The sequence below is a fragment of the Hyaena hyaena genome, unplaced genomic scaffold (assembly GCF_003009895.1).
Source record: "Hyaena hyaena isolate Hyena2069 unplaced genomic scaffold, ASM300989v1 scaffold_30, whole genome shotgun sequence".
NCBI classification, from domain to species: domain Eukaryota; kingdom Metazoa; phylum Chordata; class Mammalia; order Carnivora; family Hyaenidae; genus Hyaena; species Hyaena hyaena.
In genome coordinates, this window is record NW_024080662.1 from 5326009 (window position 1) to 5347225 (window position 21217).

At 51.4% G+C, this 21217-nt stretch overlaps 3 protein-coding genes across 7 annotated transcripts in view; 2 read left to right on the forward strand and 1 right to left on the reverse strand.

Moving 5' to 3' along the window:
- Nucleotides 1-4659: 4659 nt before the first annotated feature.
- On the forward strand, nt 4660-6097 carry LOC120229252 (nuclear receptor 2C2 associated protein). The gene is made up of 5 exons (XM_039228093.1): nt 4660-4970; nt 5122-5212; nt 5444-5549; nt 5626-5693; nt 5949-6097. Exons 1-5 carry the CDS (start codon nt 4933-4935, stop codon nt 6063-6065), a joined length of 420 nt encoding a protein of 139 aa, XP_039084024.1. The 5' UTR covers nt 4660-4932; the 3' UTR covers nt 6066-6097.
- A 29-nt stretch (nt 6098-6126) lies between these two features.
- On the reverse strand, nt 6127-12317 carry RFXANK (regulatory factor X associated ankyrin containing protein). 3 transcript variants are annotated; one of them, XM_039228088.1, is made up of 9 exons: nt 12229-12317; nt 10719-10913; nt 8868-8951; nt 8656-8721; nt 8351-8451; nt 8059-8184; nt 7603-7669; nt 7244-7324; nt 6127-6345 (listed from the first exon to the last, which is right to left on the reverse strand). In XM_039228088.1, the coding sequence occupies exons 2-9, from the start codon at nt 10903-10905 to the stop codon at nt 6275-6277; spliced, it is 783 nt and encodes a 260-aa protein (XP_039084019.1). In that variant the 5' UTR covers nt 10906-10913; nt 12229-12317; the 3' UTR covers nt 6127-6274. The 3 variants fall into 3 exon arrangements, with proteins under 3 accessions (XP_039084019.1, XP_039084018.1, XP_039084020.1); XM_039228087.1 differs by lacking the exon at nt 12229-12317 and adding an exon at nt 11414-11951; XM_039228089.1 differs by lacking the exons at nt 8656-8721; nt 12229-12317 and adding an exon at nt 11414-11953.
- Nucleotides 12318-12337: 20 nt separating this feature from the next.
- BORCS8 (BLOC-1 related complex subunit 8) overlaps nt 12338-21217 on the forward strand; it is a 14046-nt gene continuing 5166 nt past the window's right edge. For all 3 annotated transcript variants that reach the window (XM_039228090.1, XM_039228091.1, XM_039228092.1), the window contains exons 1-3: nt 12338-12465; nt 15317-15429; nt 15853-15917. In XM_039228090.1, the coding sequence (XP_039084021.1) occupies nt 12339-12465; nt 15317-15429; nt 15853-15917 (305 nt within the window). In that variant the 5' untranslated portion in view covers nt 12338. The remainder of the gene's footprint in view (nt 12466-15316; nt 15430-15852; nt 15918-21217) is intronic.

Below are 21217 nucleotides of genomic sequence, written 5' to 3' on the forward strand. Positions count from 1 at the left end.
TGATGTTAATAAGATCAATGCCCCAGAATTGTACACTTTAAAATGTTAAATTTTGTGTTCGGTGTACTTTACCACAATGAAAAATGGAAATAATGGAAATGAGTGGGGACAAAAGCTTAAAGAGATTAGCCCTTCCCCCACCTTCCTTCCCATGGTCATTGTTTCTCAGCTTAGGATGGACTGCACTGGGCAGAGTCCACACACTCACACCATGTCCTGCACATGTGAGTGTGTGTGTGTGTGTGTGTGTGTGTGTGTGTCAGTCTGACAGGGGACAGACAAATGGGACAATTTGGTTTCGGCAAGATTAACCAAAGAAGGGGTGGAAATGAGTAAATGTTGAGGAAAGACCCCAGGGCAGCAACGTTGCCCCAGGTCATCTGTATGGGTCAGTGTCTCATGCATGTGGACCCAGTTTACTGGTCCAGGAGTGGGCAGTGATGGCTCTAGGGGCCAAAGTGACACACTCAGGGGGCACCTGGGTGGCTCAGTCAGTTAAGCGTCTGACTCTTGATTTTGGCTCAGGTCATCTTCTCATGGTTTGTGGGATCCAGCCCCGCATTGGGCTCTGCACTGACAGCTGGAAACCTGCTTGGGATTCTCTCTGTTCTCTGTCTGCCCCTCCCCTATTCATACAGGAGCACATGCCCCCCTCCCCCCAAATAAATAAATAAACTTGAAAAAAGAACAAGCGACACACTGGAGAGCTATGGTTTAGAGGAGAGACAGAGGTCAGGGGTTACACTGATATGAGTGTCCTCAGTTGACAGACTGGTGACGAGGTGATTGTGGCAGCGTTGGTTGGGGTGGGGGAGTCCAGGGTCCAGGGTCACATTGTGTGATGTGTAAGGGATCCAAGCAGCTTTGTTTCCACAAGTTCAGGGTTCAAACCTTCCACTCCTAATAGAGTGGCTCTGGGCCAGCCATTTTGTCTTTCTGTGCCTCAGTTTTCCTGTCTAAAAAAGGAGGGTAATTAAGACTCCCCATCTTACAGGGTTGCTGGGAAAATGAAATGGGAAGTAAACACATAAGATGGGGGCTGCTATCATGCTGCTGCCCATTTTCCAGCTGGAGAAACTGAGGCTCAGAGGCACAGGACCACCTGCCTGAGGTTGTACGGTATGGGTAATGGCCAAGTGGGAGTCTAAGTTCATGGCCTCAGAGCCAAGCTGACCCCCACCCCCACCTCTTTACACCCCCTTCTCTCCACCCCTATGTCCCCCTGGCCAGTGCCAGGGCTGAGCTTAGAGGGGCTGGCCTGGGGCCCAGGGTGGTGGGGGGGCAGGCTGTTGCTGGGGGCTTGAATGAGGCAACCTTGCCTGGGAATCTGCTGGGCTCAAAGAGCTATTTATAGGCCTGCACTGGGATTGGGTGAGCCACCCGCCCCCCCCCCCCCACCAGCCCTGAGTGCCTTCTCTGTGCCCCCCACACTGGGGCGCAGGCCAGGGGCTGAGAAGCAAGTTGGGGGAGGGGGCAGGGGAGGGGGCTAGTGGGCCAGAGCAGGAGCATGGAGGCTGGACCTACTGGGGGAGCTGGATCTCAAGGGTGGACGGTGTCCCTCCAGAACGTCTCTTAACATACCCAAAGTGACACACAGGTATGACACATGCAACTGCATTCACATGTGTCACACAATGACACCAACAAACCACTAACCCACAGTCACATCCCACACACACAGTGACAGCACAGGTGGCTTATATACAATCACATGAGACAAGGCCACATATACGCCACACAGACCACATACAACCTCATTTGGCTGCGCACAAGTCATGCGTGCTGCTAAACCAAACTCACAGCTGTGATCCCAGCCACACCTATGGTCCTTTTATGGTCAAATACACGCACTGCAGTACCTTAGCCTTCCTGGCAGCCACAAACAAGCCCACATTTGCCCCACATTGTTCACACTCAACCATGTTTACAGCCGTGGGCACACCTACAGCCAGCCAGCACCCAACTACGATTGCTAGGCACACGGGCACCGACACGGAGACATAGTCCTCCCGGGACCAACCTCACAACACAGCCACTCATGCTCACCATTCATCATTCCCCCTGTTGTGGCCCCGGGGGTCCCCTGGGGAGCCCACGACCAGGATGCCTGGCCACCACCCCACCCCCACTTCTGCTGTCACCTCCACTTACCCAGGCTCTCAGCCTCCCAGGCTTGCACCCTCCCAGGACTGACAAGTCCAGCTGGCATCCATCTACTCTGAGGTGGGCCCTGTTGAACCTAGGCAGACCCTGGCAGATAAACCAGACCTGGACCTGCCCCAGTGGGGACTGTGGGTCATGGAACTGTCACATCCATCCCCACATACTCTTCAGGGTGGAGCCTTGAGGCAATCATTACACTGATCCTCCAGGGGGGAGGTGGGAACCAAGGCTTGAAGCTATCTGAAGGCCTTTCCTTGCCCTGCTCCAGCATAACAAGCCCATGAGAAGTGGGACCTGTTTTTTGTCATGGGTGGGGCTGCATCCCCAGAGAGAGTCCCTGCTGACCCATACTTGCTGTGTGACTTCAGTAAATACCTGACTCTCTCTGAGCCTCTATTTCCTCTTTTGACAAATGCAAAACTCCGCCCATGGAGAGAACACCAGAGTCAGATTGGGGTTTGAATTCTTCTCCCCCTGGATGACCTTAACCAAATGACTTTGTTTTTCTGTGCCTCAGTTTCTCTCAGTGAACCAGAGTTGCAGCTCCTGGCTCTTCCAGAGCCTCCTCTGCTCCATCTCCTGCGGGAGGGGGGGGGGGGAGTGCCTGGTCTCTCCTCACTCAGGCAAATGAATGGACCACTTTTGGCTGCCCTGCTGGGAGCTTAGAGCTGCTAATTCCCTGGAGAAACAGGAGGCTCTTTCATGCCCAGGCGCCAGTGGGGTGAGGAGGCGGGAAGGGGGTATTGAGCTGGCCTCATACCAGTGGGCAAGGCGGCTCCATGCCAAGACCAGGAGTGGCGCTGGCAGGATGGGGGGTTGGGGGTGGCTAGGGCCATGCGTATCCTCCCTGGGGGACATTAGGTATATCCTCAGCTGTAAAATGGAGGCAACATGGACCAGCACAGCCCGTTTAATGAACCAGTGGATGGAGCAAAATGTGGTTTTGAGTCAAACACAAGATGGGCTCTCAACAAAGGTCAACTACTGTTGTTTGTCGGCCTAAAGAGACCACTGCATTCTCCAGCAATCCTATAAACAAAATTGTCTCCATTTCACAGATGAGGAAATTGAGGCCCAGAGAGGTCAACATGCTTGTGCAAGATCACATGGCCAGTGAGTGAGTGACCTAGCCAGGATTTGAACTGGATCTGGACCCTCCAGGGTCCATGCTCTTCCCACCTTCCTCTTGGGGTAAAGAGGTCTTTTCTGCCATCCTCAGTCCTGGCCCCAGCACTGAGACCAGCAGCGCCAGGCCTAGATGGCATCAGGCCATGACTGAATGCAGGAAGTCCTGGTGGGCAGAGGCTGGTGGGGCAGCCCTTCCGCTGGTGTCCCAGTTTCCCAGCCAGTCCCCCCTCCCCATCAGAGTGGGCTTGGGAAGATCCTAGTAGGATGCCAGGAGAACCATTCCCCTAGCCCTTGAAGAAAGGGGCTGGATTCTACACCATTCAGTTAAAGCCAGGACCTGCAGCCTTCTGCCAATAGCTGATTTGTCTCAGAACCCTCCATTCATGCAGATAGGATGGTGTCTTGCCCTTTCTCAAACACCTTCAGGTTCAGCAGGATCTTGCTCCACATATTTTATTCAAATTCATCATTTTCCACCCAACCAGTCTTTTACTTATGCTGTTTTCCTTGCCTGGACAAATCTCCCCCCATTTTTCTTACCCTGATAAATTCCTGCCCACCCATTAAGGTACAGACACAAGATCCCCCTCCCAGGAAGCCCTTCCTCCTGGTAGAGCCTCTGGTCTCCCAGCCCTAGGTCTCCCTCTGGCTCAACCGTGACTGCATGTGTGTGTGTGTGTGTGTGTGTGTGTGTGTGTGTGTGTGTGTGTGTCTAGCTCTGTCTTACCAAAAGTTGGGAGCTCCTCAGGTATGGAGGAGGCTTCTCACAGTCCCCAGCACCATCCAGCACAGGGCTAGCCAGGCGGGAGTGATAGTTGTGGTCTAGTGAATCAGTGAACCAAATCTTTAGCCTTTGTGCAATCTGGTTTGGCAAACCTCCGTTCATCCTTCAAAACCCACTTCACATGCCTCCTCCTCCATGAAGCCTGTCCCAGGAAGAAAGATTTGGGGGCTAAGCCTCTTGCGTTCCAGCTGGGATACACCAGGCTGACGAAGTCTAGCTGTACTAGCAACATTGTGGCCTCTTTCTCAACTCCTCCTTGGTCCCTAGGGGGCACTGAGGCGCTCGGCAGCTTTAGCAGTTACGGAATGGTTTTGACTGACTTCCCCAGGTAGGGAGACATCATTATAGGAAGTCTCTCAGACTTGCTATACCTTATACCCTGCTCTATACCCGCAGGCACCAGAAGACGGCGCCCCGCACACAACTTGGCACACAATTCTTTTAAGCGCCTGCCTTCTTCCTCCAGCTCCAAGAGAAACTCAGTACTGGGTGAAGGCCCTTTAAGAGGCGGGCTCGGAGAGGCGGGGCTCAAATTACATCCTGCCCCGAGAACGTGGGCGGAGCAGGTCTGAGTCACAGTGCGCTTGCGCGGTGTTCTCGTGGTTCCGGGTCCTGTTCTGGTTCTCCAAGCTGTTCGCCGAGAGACAGAAGCTCGGAAGTCCGAGCGACCGCCGGGAACCCACAGGAAACCTGTTTCCCTTCCTTGAACTCGCTGTGAGAGTTTAGCCGCGGCAGTTTCTTTGAAGCTCTTGGAGACTCTGAGGCGTGGTCAAGGTCGCGCGTCTGTGGCTGCGTTGGCTCCGGAATACGCACACCGGCTACACCAGCTGAGCCCTGCGAGGCTTTGCGGAGCCGAGATGACCCACTCTTTGGTTTGTCCAGAGACAGTGAGCAGGTGAGAACCTGGGGGACGAGCAGTGGCGGGCGTGGCCCTCGAGCCCGGGGTTGACAGGGTTGGGGGTGCCCGGGGAAGCTGGAGGTGAGGAGGGGCGGGACTTCGGCGCTGGGCTTAGCCCGTCTTTTCGCCCTTACTCTGGTGCCTCCAGGGTGAGTTCAGTGCTGAATCGCAACACTCGGCAGTTTGGAAAGAAGCATTTGTTCGACCAGGATGAGGAAACGTGCTGGAACTCGGACCAGGTGAGTCACTTCTCCCTGGACCGTCCATCCGTCTTGTGAATCAGATTCAGGAGTCCGGGCTGCCTTGAGAACTAAGGAGCACTCCAGCTGGGCACAGTGGAGTTGGCCACGGAGGGAACGTGTGCCAACTGCGCCTCGCACCACCCCTCCCCCATGGACTGTGGGAATAAGGCATAGTAGGGCTCTGAGCCTGGACAGATTGTGAGCCTCAGTTTCCCTGTCTGTTTCCAGGGCCCCTCTCAGTGGGTGATACTAGAGTTTCCCCAGCGCATCCGTGCCTCCCAGCTGCAGATCCAGTTCCAGGGGGGTTTCTCCAGTCGCCGGGGCCACCTGGAAGGTACTAGAGGGCTCTGGAAGGTGGGGGTTTGGAGAGGGCACCGCAGCCTCACAACCTGCCCCGTTCTCTGTTGTAGGTTCCCAGGGGAGTGAGGCTCTTAGCAAGATTGTGGACTTCTACCCTGAGGACAGCAACTCACTTCAGATATCCTTCCTGGGTCTCTGGGGTGGGGTGGGGGTGGTGGTTTGTGCCTCTGAAAACCGTGGGCCCTGGTGTGTGATCTTGAGCAAGTGAGCTCTAGACCTCCATTGCTTCATCTGTAAAATGAGCTGTCCTGTGTGAGAGCTTCAGAAGGGCTCACGATGTGCGGGGTCACCCAGGACATTGGTGGTGTCTGTGCTGGGGCCTGGCAGATGGGAAATGATAAACTACCTATTTCCCTTGACTGCCTATGCTCACACCTTCCCTGTGCCAGTTGCTGAGGTGGACCGGCTGAAGGTGACATTTGAGGACGCCACTGACTTTTTTGGCCGAGTTGTCATCTACCACCTGCGTGTGCTGGGGGAGAGGGCGTGAGGCCACTGGGTAGCTGACACCTCCAGGAAGCCCTTGGGGGAGCACAGTGAAATCCTTCAAGTTATGCACAGAAGGTTTATTGGTTCCTCTTGGGAAGGATCCCCTCCCACTGTCTGTCCAGGAGCTGCCTTTGAAGCCAGTTCTGGGTTCCCCCAGCTCTGCGTCAACTGTTTTGTTCCCTGAGTATCTGAGTCCCCAGCAGGCAGGCTTCACTCAGGATCTGCGGGCACCAGGTTGCTCTGGAAGAGTTTGAGGATGTGGTTCTCGATCACCTGTTGCACTGGAAACAGGAAAGGGAAGAGGTGGGCCGTGAACTGAATGCAGGCTGCAGAGGCACAGCCAAATTATACATTGCCCGTGGGGATGAGCTGGGGTGTCCCAGCATAGCTGTACCCGCTTCTCGGGGGATGAACGGGGATCTCCAAGCCCTGGGACACGGATGGAGGACCTACTTCATATGCGGGCACATCCACACATGTCCCAGAGTACAGCTGGGAAGACTGAGGTCCCCCAAGCCAGGAAACTCAACTTCCCCTAAGTTTATAAAAATGCATTTTTGGAGGATTTTTAAAGTAAAAAAAAAATCTTTACCAAACAAAATTGCTGACTGGCGACTTAAGAAAGGATAAGAGGGGCTGTGAGGCATGACTTCTGTCCCAAGTGGAATAAAACTTGAAGGCAGGAGGAGAAATCTCCCAGGTCCTCAATCCCCCATGACCCCAAGGGGTCATTTCTATTAGGATCTCCCCATTTTGTCGATGGGGAAGCTGAAAGGGGAAGTGGGGAGCAAACTGGGGTCAGCCTATGGTCCCTACTCACACCCACCTCCTGCCACGGAGAGGGCTGGCTTCAAAGACCACTGCACACTGTGGCCCGGCCCTTCCTCGGCATCCTCATCCCGCAAGGCCTCTGCGAGGATCCCATCCTCCAGCCTGGGTCCCATCCTCCCTCTCTTTGGGCCTCTCAGTGCCTGTGTGTATCCCATCATGGACCCAGTCACTGACATGTCAGCCTCCTGCACATGCCTAGGCCAGGTACACAGTGGCACCAGATATTTGCTAACGTGAACACGTGTGCTCACCGCTAGCATCTGACATCCGAGAGGGCATGTCCTGTGTACCCCTCTGTGGTCACCTGCCTACAGCACACTGTCACTGCCCTATGTGTCTCAGGCTGACCTTTCCGATATCCCAGGGCCACAGCAAGGTCCATTGGGGTGTAGCCGGAGTCAGCCTCAGTGGTGAGATCAGCTCCTCGGGCTGCAAAGCAAAGCAGGTGCTGCTGGAGAGGCAGGGGTGCTGGGAGCCCAGAATGGGGCTTGGAGACTTGGGAGATCCAGTGATCCCTCACAGTATGGGTGTTCAATCCGGTGAGCCAGACCTCTGTACTATCCTACCATCTCCTGTCCCCAGATCAATGCTCTGGGAAAAGCAGGCAGGGACCCGTTCATCCCAAGAGCTGTTCAAGCAGTGTGGACCCCTCTCTGAGAGCTCTGGGGGCTCTGAGGCCCCCAGGGCCAGCTCCTTCTCCCACTTACCCAACAAGGCTTCTACGCATTTCACGTGGTTCCCACGCACGGCATACAGCAGTGGTGTCCCTCCATTCTGTCAAAGGCAGGGGCAAGGGCGACCAACATTCTGTCTGGTGTTCCAAACTCTCACGACACCCCAACCCTCCAGTTAAATGTGGTTTTTCCTCCTGCTCAACACCTGGTCTAGTTCTCCCTTTGGGTCTTAGCTTAGATACCTCCTCTTCCAGGAAACCCTCCTTGACTTCCCTGGACTATGTGGGCCACTTCTGGGCTCTCGCAGCTGCCTGTATGTCTATTACAGTGTTATTCACTACATTTTCAGCTGACTGTTTACGTGTTGGCTTCCCTCCCCACAAACTAGGAGCTCTGTAAGGCTCTGGGATGGCCCTGTCTTGTGTTCTCAGCACCCACAGCAGGCCTGGTACCCTGCAGGGTGCCGAGGGCCAGTGGGTGGTGCCTCACCCAGTCATAGATGTTGATGTCCACGTCACGCTCGAGCAGCAGCCCTACAATATCTGTGTAGCCACCCATGCTGGCCAGTGACAGGGCGCTTTCCCGCTCCTTGGCCAGGATGTGGGGGTCGGCACCCTGTGGCAGGGGGAATAGAGAGTGGTGATGGGATGGGTGGGGGCATCCCCTAGAATCCTAGGGTACCCGTGGCAGCCCTTCTTATAGACATGGCACCAGCAGACACAGACGAGACCCTAGCCCGCCCTTAAGTTCCTGGGAAGCCCTGAGCTGGGCTGGGACGCACCCACTCGAGCAAGAAGCGGACAGTCTCGATTTCTCCGAAGGCGGAGGCCCAGATGAGGGGGGTGAAGCCATGCTCGTCCGGCTTGTTGATGAGGTTGTCGCCTGGCAGGAGGGGGGTGGTACCACTGGGATGCACCCCTGCCCACTCTCCCCAGTGCTGTGGGAGCAGGGACAGGGCGGCCGGCCGGGGTCAGACATGAAGGGGAGCACACGGGTGGACACAGGTCATTTCAGTACCCACATGCACACACCAGCACGTGTGGTCAGACACATACGACACACCAGGGTACTCGTGTGGACACACACCTTTCCTCAGATGTTCCTTCAGCTGGCTCAGCTCCCCCTGGGCTGCGAGCTGGTGGATGGACAGGGCTAGGGGCCAGAGAGAGGCAGAGTCCTCACCTGTCCCATCCCTGCTCGTGCCTCAGTTTACCCCATCCAAAGTTGCTCCTCTCAGCCCCTGCTACCTACCAGCCCCTACCACCCCGACCCGCCTTAGGGACTGGAGGCCCACTTACAGTCCAGGGTGGCCGGCAGGGCCGAAACCTCGTTCCCCCGCTGCCGGTTGGTGAGGGTCGTGGAGTGCTTCAGGGAGCTGCCTCCTGGAAGAGAGAGGAAGGGCCTCAGCTTGCCCCTAGTATGTCTCTGCGGCTTCAGATCAGACCCTCGGGGTTTGGAGCTACCAAAGACAGTGCCTCCCTCCCCCACTCACTCACTCTGCTCTCCTGGATACCCAGGTGCACCTTTCTCCTCTACACCTGGGGATGTTCTGGGCAAACGAGACACAGTCTCTGCCCTTAAGGGTCCATGGACAAGATGGGGGAGTCAGACAGAAAGAGAGAAATAAGTGTTCAGGAGAAATAAGGAGGTAGAAGAGGGTGGAAAGAGGGGAGGGCAAGGGGTGAGTCCATTTAGGACACGATGGTCAGGGAGGGCCACTCTGAGGAGGTGACACCAACTGAGAGCTTGGCCAGTTGAAACAACAGCCCTGGGAAGAGATAGAGCGTTCCACCGGAGGGAACGGCAGGGACCAAGGCCCCAGGAGGGACTGAATTAGACGTGTTCAAAAGAAATCCTTGAGGGGCACCTTGAGGGTGGTCTATTTTGGGTCAGGTCATGATCTCATAGGTTGTGAGTTTGAGCCCCGCAACAGGCTCTGTGCTGACAGTGCAGGATCTGCGTGGGGTTCTCTCTCTCCCTCTCTCTGCCCCTCCCCTTCTCATGCTTTCTCTCTCAAAAAATAAAAAAAAGATTAAAAAAATAAATTAAAAAACAAAAAAGAAGAAATCCTTGGGTCCTTAATAGGGTTACCGAATCACCATCTGACCCAGCATTCCACTCCTAGATATCTACCCCAAAGAGTTGAAATCAACTGTTCAGACAAAAACTGGTACACAAATGTGTACAGCAACACTACTCACAATCACCAAAAGAGGAAGAACCCAAGGGTCCCTCAATGGATGAATGGATTGAAAAAAAAATGTGGTCTGGAATGAAATATTATCGGGTCATAAAAAGGAACGAAGCACTGACACAAATGCTGATGAGCCTTCAAACCATCATGCTGAGGGGTGCCTGGATGGCTCGGTCAGAGGAGCATGCAACTCTTGTTCTCAGGGTCATGTGTTCAAGCCCCACATGGGGCGCAGAGATTCCTTAACTAAATCAAACTTAAAAAAACAAAAAAGAAAACAACGAAAAAATCGCACGATGCTGAATGAAAGAAGCCAGACACAAAAGGCCACATATAGGATTCCACGGGCGCCTGGGTGGCTCAGTCGGTTAAGCATCCGACTTCGGCTCAGGTCATGATCTCACAGTTTGTGGGTTCGAGCCCTGCATCGGGCTCTGTGCTGACAGCTCAGAGCCTGGAGCCTGTTTCAGATTCTGTGTCTCCCTCTCTCTCTGATTCTCCCCTGTTCTTGCTGTCTCTCTCTCTCTCTCTCTCTCTCAGAAATAAATAAAACATTAAAAAAAAAAAGAAATATCCAGAACAGGAAAATCCAGAGACAGAAAGATCAGTGATTGACAGGGGCTAAGGGAGAAGGGATGGAGAATGATTACTAAAGGGGACCTGGTTTCCTTCTGGGGTGATGGAAATGTTCTGGAACAATAGAGCAGGGGTGGGGGTGGGGTTACAACACATTACTGACATTGAATTGTATACAGGTCTGGTTAAAATAGCAACTTTTATGTTATGTGGATTTAGCCATCATACCTACACATATAAAGCAATTCCTCACTGGTTGGAGAGGGACAACACATTCTAGGTAATGGAACGTAAAGACAGAGGTCCTATCTTGGGCCTGACATTCCATTGTCCTTGCATCCCAGAGGCAGATGAAGTCCAGGGGAAATATCCTACCTACCCTGCGGTGAGGAGGCACCAGCATCCGGTTCAGGATTCCCAGGCTCCAGGGTGCAGGGGAAGAGACTGAGCACCACAGTGTCTGAGCCATCAGGGGCCTCATCCCCAGGGTCCTCAGGGTCCCCAAATTCTGGGATGGGGAGCTGTTGGGTCAGACTGAGGTCCTCTGCTGGCTGGGTGGGCTCCATGGAGGAAGCTGACAGAAGGGCCAAAAGGGGAGAGATAACAATAATTATCAACAACTCCTATTAAGTAGGCACCGACTGCATACCCGGCCTTTCACAGTGAGGGTAGGTAAACTCAAGCTCGGTTTGGTAAGTTTGAAAACCAGAGTCCAACTGCTTTTCGGGCTCATTTCTCCCCCCGCTACCAGGGCACATACAACATGCTTTGCTTAAAATGGGTTCAGCTATCTGGGTTCGAATCCCACCAAGTATAAGCTGTGAGCACTTGGGCACACGACTTAACTTCTTTGAGCCTCAGCTTCCTCATTAATCAAACGGAGAAATAAGGTCTTAAAACCGTGCCTGTACATAGCAAAGCTGGGGGCCTGATACACGGGCAGAGCTTAATAAATGTTCCTTGTAGTTATTTTTTTCTTGGGGGGGGGTCCCGGGAATAAGTGGCTGCTCAACAAAGATGTGATCGGTCCCATCCCACCGGCCCCTCCCAAAGAGATTCAAAAGGTCCACTCACCTCTAACCAGCCTCGTCTGTCACCCCACGCCTCAAGTCCGGGTCCCCCAAAACTTGGGGGTCCAATTCACAAACTTTTCTCCTCCAATTGATACTGGAGGGAGCAAGCTGGAACCTAGATCCTCAGCGCCCTGGTTTCTTCTACCGGGACAGAGAGCAACTTGATACGCGACCGCTACCCCCACCTCAGAGCACCCCACTGCGCCTGCGCACCCTGCCTCCCCAAAAGTGCAGAAAGGCGAGCGCAATAGAAGCTGCTACTGGCCCTTTAAGACTTGGGGGAGGGGCGTGGTTTCCGCTGGGGCCCGAGCAACGCTGTTGCGCCTGCGCACTCTTGTCCCGGCAGCTCCGGAGGGAGCCTGTCAGTGTCTGAGGGGATGGGTGGAGCCTCAGAGGGCCCTGAGGAGTTCATTGAGACTGTCTTGCGTCACTACGCCTCAGCTCCGCCCACAAATTTTTCCGGAGGGAGCCGCAAGGCTCCAGTTTCTACCGGACGGGCGGGGCATTCTCCTGTCTGAAGGCGGTGGGCGGGGAGAAGTCGAGGTGTCCGGGATTTAAAGGGGCAACACTACTGTCGCCCCCGTTCATAACAATGTCTTCTTTACGGTCCTGGGGGCATGTGAGCGTGTGCAAGAATCTGATGGCAGCAGGAGAGTACAAAGAGGCTGTTTATGTGGCCCGAAGAGGGCAATGTTTGGAGCGTTTCCCTAATTCGTCTGCTCCCGGAAAAGGGAGTTCGTAAAGGGAGGGTGCCCTTGCCCCTTCCTGCTTGGGTGTCCCTCCTGGAGCTTCAGGGGGTCTCCGCCCCTTCCTCACCCGTCTACCGGTGTGCCTCCTTCCCCAGTCTCTCACTCAAGGCTCCTCTCCAGTCTGTGTACACGAAGGAGCGGGGAGGGCAGTCCAATTGGCACCGGAACTGGAGCATCATGGCGTCTGGTTTCGTAGGGGAAGGTTTAAGAAGCCTTCCCCACAGCAGGACTTCCGCTTCCGGTCCTCGGAATCGGTACGCGGTCGCTATGGAGGAACCGGAGATGCAACTCAAGGGAAAGAAAGGTTGTGCGGAGCCCCGGGCTGGACAGAAGGGTGACCTGACGGAGGGCAGGAGGGGGCAAAGGCTTGGAAGGAGCATACGGGGGAACTAATTGAACTAACATTGGTTCGGCCTTTAGAAAGTCTCCGTGCCTTGATTTTGTCATCTGTAAAATGGGGAGTATAAGTCTCTCCCCGCCTCCCCCCCCCCTCCCCATAGGTTTGTTTTGAGAATTCAATGACCTGCTGTTTGTAATGCATTGAAAGAACGCCTGGGACGTGGCAGTCCCTGTGCGCATTATTTACGTATATATTTACGCATTTGTTTAGGTTTACGTTAACATCAAATATATGTAAGTCGCATGGTTACAAATTAGCAAATGCTACAGACTTTTTAAATCCTAAGGGTTTTTGTTATTACACATGTTATTTCTAGTTATTATTATTTTTTTTTTAATTTTTTTTTTTATTTATTTCTAGGAGAGAGAGAGACAGACAGCGTGAGCAGGGGAGGGTCAGAGAGAGAGGGAGTCACAGACTGAAACAGGCTCCAGGCTCCGAGCTGGCAGTCAGCACAGAGCCCGACGCGGGGCTCGAACCCACGAACCGTGAGATCATGACCTAAGCGAAAGTCGGACGCTTAACCGACTAAGCCACCCAGGCGCCCCATAGTTATTATTATTTTTAAGTTTATTTTTGAGAGAGAGCAAGAGCACAAGTGGGAGAGGGGCACGGGGGGGCGGGGAGGATCCCAAGCAGGCTTCCCGCTGTCCGCGCAAAGCCCCTTGCTGGGCTGAACTCAGGAACTGTGAGATCATGACCTGAGCCGAAATCAAGAGTTGGTTACTTAACCGACAGAGCCACCCAGGCGCTCCTCTAGTTAATTATTTAGAAGGCACAAGTATAGTTCATTCCATCTTTTTTGCAGCAGCACTGAGGGTAAGCTATTATGCTTATTTTCCAAATAAAGGGAATAAGAGGGTAAGAGCATGCTCAGTTTGGAGGTGGCAGGATGGGCTCTTCCCCACTGAGAGCACTGCAGTGAACTAGATGGACTGACACTAGCCAGACTCATGCACAGCCTCCCTTGACTCCCAGACACTCCCAGAGTTCTCTCTTTTGTCAGCTGCACTCCACTGGGCGTAGCATGGGTCCATCTCTATAGCAAACCTTGAGGTGGGTACTATTATCATTCCATTTTACCAGCTGAGGAAACTGAGGCTCCCAGAAGCCCCTGCCCGCAAGAATCCAAGCTTTAAGGGTTTTTTTTGTTTTGTTTTGTTTTTTTGTAAAAATGTAATCTAATGAAAAATAAGAATTTATAAGACAGATGAACAAGGTGCTGAGGTTGAGAATGGGGTGGAAGTGACATCTGATTGAACTTGGTGATCAGGGAAGGCCTTGCCCAGGAGGTGATTAAAGCTGAGACATGAGGGATGAAGAGAAGCCCATGGGGGAAGGAGAGGGTCAGTTGTAGAACAACAGGTGCAAAGACACCGAGGTGGCAGAGTGCTCAGAGCTGTGCAGCAGTACAGCAGCTCCTGGTCACGGTATTTACAGGTATTTAAATTAATTAAATTTAGGTAAAATTTAAAATTCATATGGTGACCACTGAGTAGTGTATAGAATTATTAAATTATTATATTATACACCTGAAACTAATATAACACTGTTAACTACTGGAATTAAAACTTTAAAAAATACAATTTGTGAGTCATATTAGCCACATTTCAGGTGCTCAGTAGCCAGCTGTATATGCCTAGTGGCCACATTATCGGACACTATAGATTATAGAACCTTTCTGTCATCTCAGAGTTCTTTTGGACAGAACTGGCAGTGTCCAAGGAACAGCCAGGAGACCACTGTACCTCGGGTGGAGGGCGAGGAAGGCACGGAAGTGAATGACAGGCAGAACATATAGGGCCTTCTGGGCCATAGTAAGGCAGGTGGATTTTATGCCCTGGCTGATGGGAGCTGTGGGAGGGTTTCAAATAAGGGGGGAACATACCTGATGTGTTTAGGAGCTCAGTCCATCTGTTGTTTGGAGATTGGACTGTTGGCAGAGTGGAAGCAAGGAGACCAGGAAGGAGCTGAATCTGGCATCCTGGTGAGAGGTGGCCATGCCTGGACTGGTGTGGGCAGGGGAGTGGTAAGACTAGGTGAGATTTGGACTTATTTAAGGTGGAACCAGCGGGATATGTTCATGGATGGGAGGGTGTCGATGACTGACTGGCTGGGAATGTCATCTGGTGAAGCAGACCGTGGGATAAGGATTTCTGTGTAATTAACTTAACCAGGAGACCCTCACAGAGGAGATGGGGGACGCTGAGCAAGGAACGATCTCAGGGAAAATCCTCAGCCTGATGCTTCAGGAAAACTCAGAAGGATGGGTTACATCTCCATGTTGTCCCAACTCACAGCAGGAGATGTGGGCTTTACTACCCCTTGATGGTCAGTCATGGCTGAAGGCCACCCAGCAATCTAAGCCTCCAGGCATTTTCAGGCCCAGTAACTAGTGGGACCCTCGAAGAAGAGTCTCAGATTCATTCCTTGGGATACAAGAAACGTGAGAGGTACAAGTGGACAGAAGCAGTGTCCACTACAAGTGGGCTTGGGAGGTGGAAAATTGTAAGTTCACTGGACGTGTTAACATCGTGATGAATGAAGCCTTTCTGTGACCATCTCCTTCAGCCCATCCCTGGAGCCACAGGTGACCCAGCTCCTGGGTGGGCACCGGACACCCCTCACTGCTCTGGCTGGACTCTCGGATTAAGCAGTCAAGAGTCTTATGCTTTGTATCTTTGTGTCTCTGCTGCCCTTCCCTTGTTCTGCCACCCCCGACCCCGGCCCCCAACTTTGGATTTGCTCAAGCCAGTCACAGACAAGTTCACTGAGAGTGTCTACGTCCTGGCCAATGAGCCGTCCGTGGCCCTGTACAGGCTGCAGGAGCACGTGCGCCGCTCTCTGCCTGAGCTGGCCCAGCATAAGGTGAGCCCCGCTGGCCCCTGCCACTGACCTCCCCCAGAGTCCTCCCCTCATGATCTAGGCAGGGGCTGTTGGGGGAGGAGTCAAGGCTGGGATACCAGCAAGAAGCCATGGGGACAGCAGGATATGCATTAATTGTCACTTGTGTGACGAGAAGGAAGCGGCCACATGAGGACCCGAGGGAACCATGTGCCAAGCAGAGAGAACAGCCAGTGCTAAAGCCCTGAGGCATGGTAGCCATGTGTTCACAGAAAGCCCAGACCCATGGTGGTGGAGGGGGCGGGATTTGCAGGAGGAAAGATCAGGATGGAGGGGGCGGGTCTCTGCGGCCATGGTGATGGGTGGTCAGGCGCTCCATCCCAGGAACTGAGAGGGTGGCAGTGGCAGGTGGCAGCCCTCCTGCTAACAGCTTCCTGTCTCCCACAGGCCGACATGCAGCGATGGGAGGAGCAGAGCCAGGGAGCCATTTACACAGTGGAGTACGCCTGCAGGTAAGCGCTGCAGCCTCCCCGCCCGGCTTGTCCCCGTATGCCCCAGGGTCTTTGGCATTCAGGGATCTCAGCCAGCTGCCCAGTGAACCTTGCCCCGCTGAACTGCCGAATGCATCTGAGTTGAGGCATGTGGATCTCGACCCACGTGGCCACACAGCAGGTTCCAATCCAGGCCTGTGCTCCTCACCTTTTGCCCATCCCCCATGTGCCTCAGGCAGGCTTCTCTCGGTATGACATAGGAAGGGGTGAAACGGTATGACATAGGAAGGGGTGAAACGGGTTAGGGGAGGTGACATCTGGGAAGGGGGCCAGTGCCTCAAGGGGCTTTTCCTTCTCACAGCCAGGACCACAGACTGGTCAGTGGGGTGGACAGCAGCTGGGGGGAGGGCCACAGCACAAATATGGCTGTTTACTTTTACATTTCTTTTTATTGTGTAACAGACACATAAAATTTGTCACCTTAACTATTTTTAAGGATACAGTTCAGTGCTATTAAGTACGTTCATAATGCTGTGCGGCCACCCCCGGCCTCCACTGCCAGCATTTTTTTCATCTTGCAACTCAGAAAGCCTCCCCATTAAACACTAACCTCCCCCCTTTCTCCTGACCCCTGGCACCCACCATTTTACTTTCTGTTTATGAATCCTGGGACCTCACATAAACAGAGTCAGACAGTATTTGTCTTTTGTGCCTGTCTCTTTTCACTCAGCTTGGTGTCTTCCAGGTGTACACATGCTATAGCCTGGGTCAGGTTATCTTTCCTTTTTCAGGTTGAGTGGTATTCCACTGCATAGACCCACCTCATTTTATCCATCTGTCGTTGGACATTTGGGTTGCTTCCACGTTTTAGCTACTGTGGATAATGCTGCTGTGCACGTGAGGGTACCATTTATCATTATTATTATTATTATTATTATTATTATTTCATGTATAGCTTTTCTAAGTCTTCAGATTCCACCTCCCCGGCCTCTGTCGCCCCAAGGGAAAGATGCGTGTCAGTAAAAAGCAGTAGTCAGTAGTCGGTGTTTCTTTTCCCCGTCGCACCTTTCCTGGCCCTGCCTCCTGCTCTCTGGTCAGTTCGCCTGACTGTACTTGATGTCCTGGCTTGTTCTGTTTGCCTTGTGAGTTTGGCAATTTTATTTAGAAGTGCCGTTTGCCCTCTGCGTGGACTAAGTCGTTTTGGCGGGGGCCGGACACCCCCCCGCCATACACAGCTGTGGCATCGTGGGGTTTGCTGGCCTGTTTCTGTTATGTGGGCCAAGGTTCCTTGACAGGAAGTCCTGGTGCTGGGGGTACTGAGCTGAGTGCTCTGCCATCAGCTGCCTTCGCCCCTCCACTGGGACAGAAGGAATTCCAGATAGATGGCATCTTCTTGAGGACGGTGACCTCAGACACCCTCATCAGCTCGAGGAAGAGGAGAAAAGAAATAGGAGTTTCTCTCTCAGGTCTGCCAGACAGCTCCTGCACAGCCGTGAGCTCACTAGTGACGCCCAGGTCAGAGGAAGAACATGTCAGAGTCTGTGCTTTCTCCCGGTTCCTCTAGCTGCCCCACTCAGTGCGGGAGTCCGGGCTGCATTCACACTGTGAACAGGTGACTGTTCACACTTAGATTTTAATGCATTAAAATGAAATAAAAGACTCAGCGCTTCTGTCTCATTAGCCATATTTCAAGGGCTTAGCAGCCACATCAGTGGATAAAGAATGTGTCTGTCATGTTCCAGAAAGTTCTACCGGGCAAGAGGCCAGCATACCCTGGGCTCTGAGCACTTCTTGTTAGGGAGATATGACTTTCTTTATCCTAAAGAGACCATGTTTCTTTTATGGACACGAAAGAGCCCTCTTAGTTCACAATGCTTTATGTAGTGTTAACAGTTGATGTAAAATTTAAAGATGCTAAATTGCGTAAACTATTCAAGAGGGAACTTTTTAGCTTTTTAAATTTATTTTTTGTAGTTTACATCCAGGTTAGTTAGCACATGGTGCAACAATGATTTCAGGAATAGATTCCTTAACGCCCCTTACCCATTTAGCCCATCCCCGCCCCCCCACACCCCTCCAGCAACCCTCTGTTCTCTGTGTTTAAAAGTCTCTTACGTTTTGTCCCCCTCCATTTTTTTTTTTTTTTTTTTTTTTACAAATAGTTTATTGTCAAATTAGTTTCCACATAACACTCAGTGCTCATCCCCACAAGTTCCTCCTCCATGCCCATCCCCCCCACCCCCCCACATCCATCAGTCCTCAGTTTTTGTCAACATTCAAGAGTCTCTCATGGTTTGCCTCTCTCCCTTTCCCCCACCATTTCCCCCTTCTTCTCTCCCTTGTTCCTCCGTCAAGTTCCTCCTAATCCTCCTATACGTGCAAACATATGATATTTGTCCTTCTGTGCCTGACTTATTTCGCTCAGCATAACACCCTCAAGGCCCATCCATGTTGCTACACATGGCCAGATTTCATTGTTTCTCATTGCCATGTAGTATTCCATGGTATAGATAAACCACATCTTCTTGATCCGTTCATCTGTTGATGGACACTTAGGCTCTTTCCATGTTTTAGCTACTGTGGAGAGTGCTGCTATGAACATTGGGGTACATGTGCTCTTATGCATCAGCATTTCTGTATCCCTTGGGTAAATTCCTAGCAGTGCTATTGCTGGGTCATAGGGGAGTTCTATTGTTTCCTTAGGAACCTCCACACTGTTTTCCAGAGGGGCTGTACCAGTTTACATTCCCACCAACAGTGTAGGAGGGTGCCCGTTTCTCCACATCCTCGCCAGCATCTAGAGTTCTCTGATTTGCTCATTTTAGCCACTCTGACTGGCGTGAGGTGGTATCTCAGTGTGGTTTTGATTTGTATTTCCCTGATGAGGAGGGATGCTGAGCATCGTTCCATGTGTCTGTGGGCCATCTGGATGTCCTCTTTGGAGAAGTGTCTGTTCATATCTTCTGCCCATTTCTTCACTGGGTTGTTTGTTTTTCGGGCGTGTAGTTTGGTGAGTTCCTTATAGATTCTGGATATTAACCCTTTATCTGATATGTCATTTGCAACTATCTTTTCCCATTCCGTTGGTTGCCTGTTAGTTTTGTGGGTTGTTTCCTTGGCTGTGCAGAAGCTTTTAATCTTGATGAGGTCCCAATCATTTATTTTTGCGCTTGATTCCCTTGCTTTTGGGGATGTGTCAAGTAAGAAGTTGCTGCGGTGGAGGTCAAGGAGGTTGTTTCCTGCTTTCTCCTCTAGGGTGTTGATAGTTTCCTGTCTCACGTTCAGGTCCTTTATCCACTTTGAGTTTATTTTTGTGCATGGTGTGAGAAAATGATCTAGTTTCATTCTTCTGCATGTTGCTGTCCAATTCTCCCAACACCATCTGTTAAAAAGGCTGTCTTTTTTCCATTGGATATTCTTTCCTGCTTTGTCAAAGGTCAGTTGGCTGTATACTTTTGGGTCCCCTTCTGAGTTCTCAATTCTGTTCCATTGGTCTATGTGTCTGTTTTTGTGCCAACACCATACTGTCTTGATGATGACAGCTTTGTAGTAGAGGCTAAAGTCTGGGATGGTGATACCTCCCGTTTTGGTTTTATTTTTCAGTATTACTTTGGCTATTCGGGGTCTTTTGTGGTTCCCTACAAATTTTTGGATAGTTTGTTCTAGTTTTGAGAAGTATGCTGGTGCAATTTTGATTGGAATTGCATTGAATGTGTAGAGTGCTTTGGGTAGTAATGACATCTTAACTATATTTATTCTTCCTATCCATGAGCATGGAATGTTTTTCCATTTCTTTGTGTCTTCTTCAATTTCCTTCATAAGTTTCCTATAGTTTTCATCATACAGATCTCTTGTATACTTGGTTAGGTTTATTCCTAGGTATTTTATGGTTTTTTGTGCAATTGTGAATGGGATCAGTTTTTTGATTTCTCTTTCTGTTGCTTCATTGTTGGTGTATAAAAATGCAACCGATTTCTGTACGTTGATTTTGTCCCCCTCCTTGTTTTTATATTACTTTTGCTTCCCTTCCCTTATGCTCATCTGTTTTGTATCTTAAAGTCCTCCTGTGAGTGATATTTATCTTTGATATTTGTCTATGATATTTGTCTTTCTCTGACTGACTAATTTTACTTAGCATAGTACTCTCTAGTTCATCTACATAGTTGCAAATGGCAAGATTTCATTCTTTCTGATTGCCGAGTAATACTCCATTGTATACATATACCACCTCTTCTTTATCCATTCATCCATCGATGGACATTTGGGCTCCTTCCAAACGTTGGCTACTGTCGATAGTGCTGCTGTAAACACTGGGGTGCATGTGCCCCTTCGAAGTAACACACCTGTATCCCTTGGATAAATACCTAGTAGTGAAATTGCTGGATCATAGGGTAGCTCTATTTTTAATTTTTTGAGGGACCTCCATACTGTTTTTTCAGAGTGGCTGCACCAGTTTGCATTCCCATAAAAGCAAGCTCTTTATCACGGTGGGCAAACACTAGAAAAGATGCCTACATTTGGTAGCGCTAAGATGAACAAGCTAACAGAGCAGGTGATAGCCCCCCAGTCCCCACTTTGTTTGTTTGTTCAATTTTTTTTAACGTTTATTTAATTTTTTTGAGAAACAGACAGAGCATGAATGGGAGAGGGGCAGAGCAAAAGGGAGTTACAGACTCTGAAACAGGCTCCAGACTCTGAGCTGTCAGCACAGAGCCTAATGTAAGGCTTGAACCCACAAACCGTGAGATCATGACCCGGGCCGAAGTCGGACGCTTAACCGACTGAGCCCCCCAGCCGCCTCAACCCCCCACTTTGATCTCATGGTCATTTTCTTTTTCTTCTTCTTTTTTAATGTTTTATTTATTTCTGAGAGAGAGAGAGAGAGACAGCGTGAGCAGCAGAGGGTCAGAGAGAGAGGGAGACAAAGAATATGAAGCAGGCTCCAGGCTCTGAGCTGTCAGCACAAAGCCCAATGCGGGGCTCGAACCCATGAACCATGAGGTGACCTGAGCCATGAGATGAGCCTGATGCAGGTCTTGAACCCACATGAGATCATGACCTGAGCCGAAGTTGGACGCTTAACCGACTGAGCCCCCTAGGCGCCCCATCATGGCCATTTTCCAGCAGGTCTCTGACTGATAATAAATAGGAGTGATTTTTTTTTTTTCTTTAATAGAACAGCTTTAAAATGACACTTGTATTTTTTTTAATGTGACAATTACTTTATTTTTTTTTATTTTTTTACAAATAGTTTATTGTCAAATTGGTTTCCATATAACACCCAGTGCTCATCCCCACAAGTGCCCTCCTCCATGCCCATC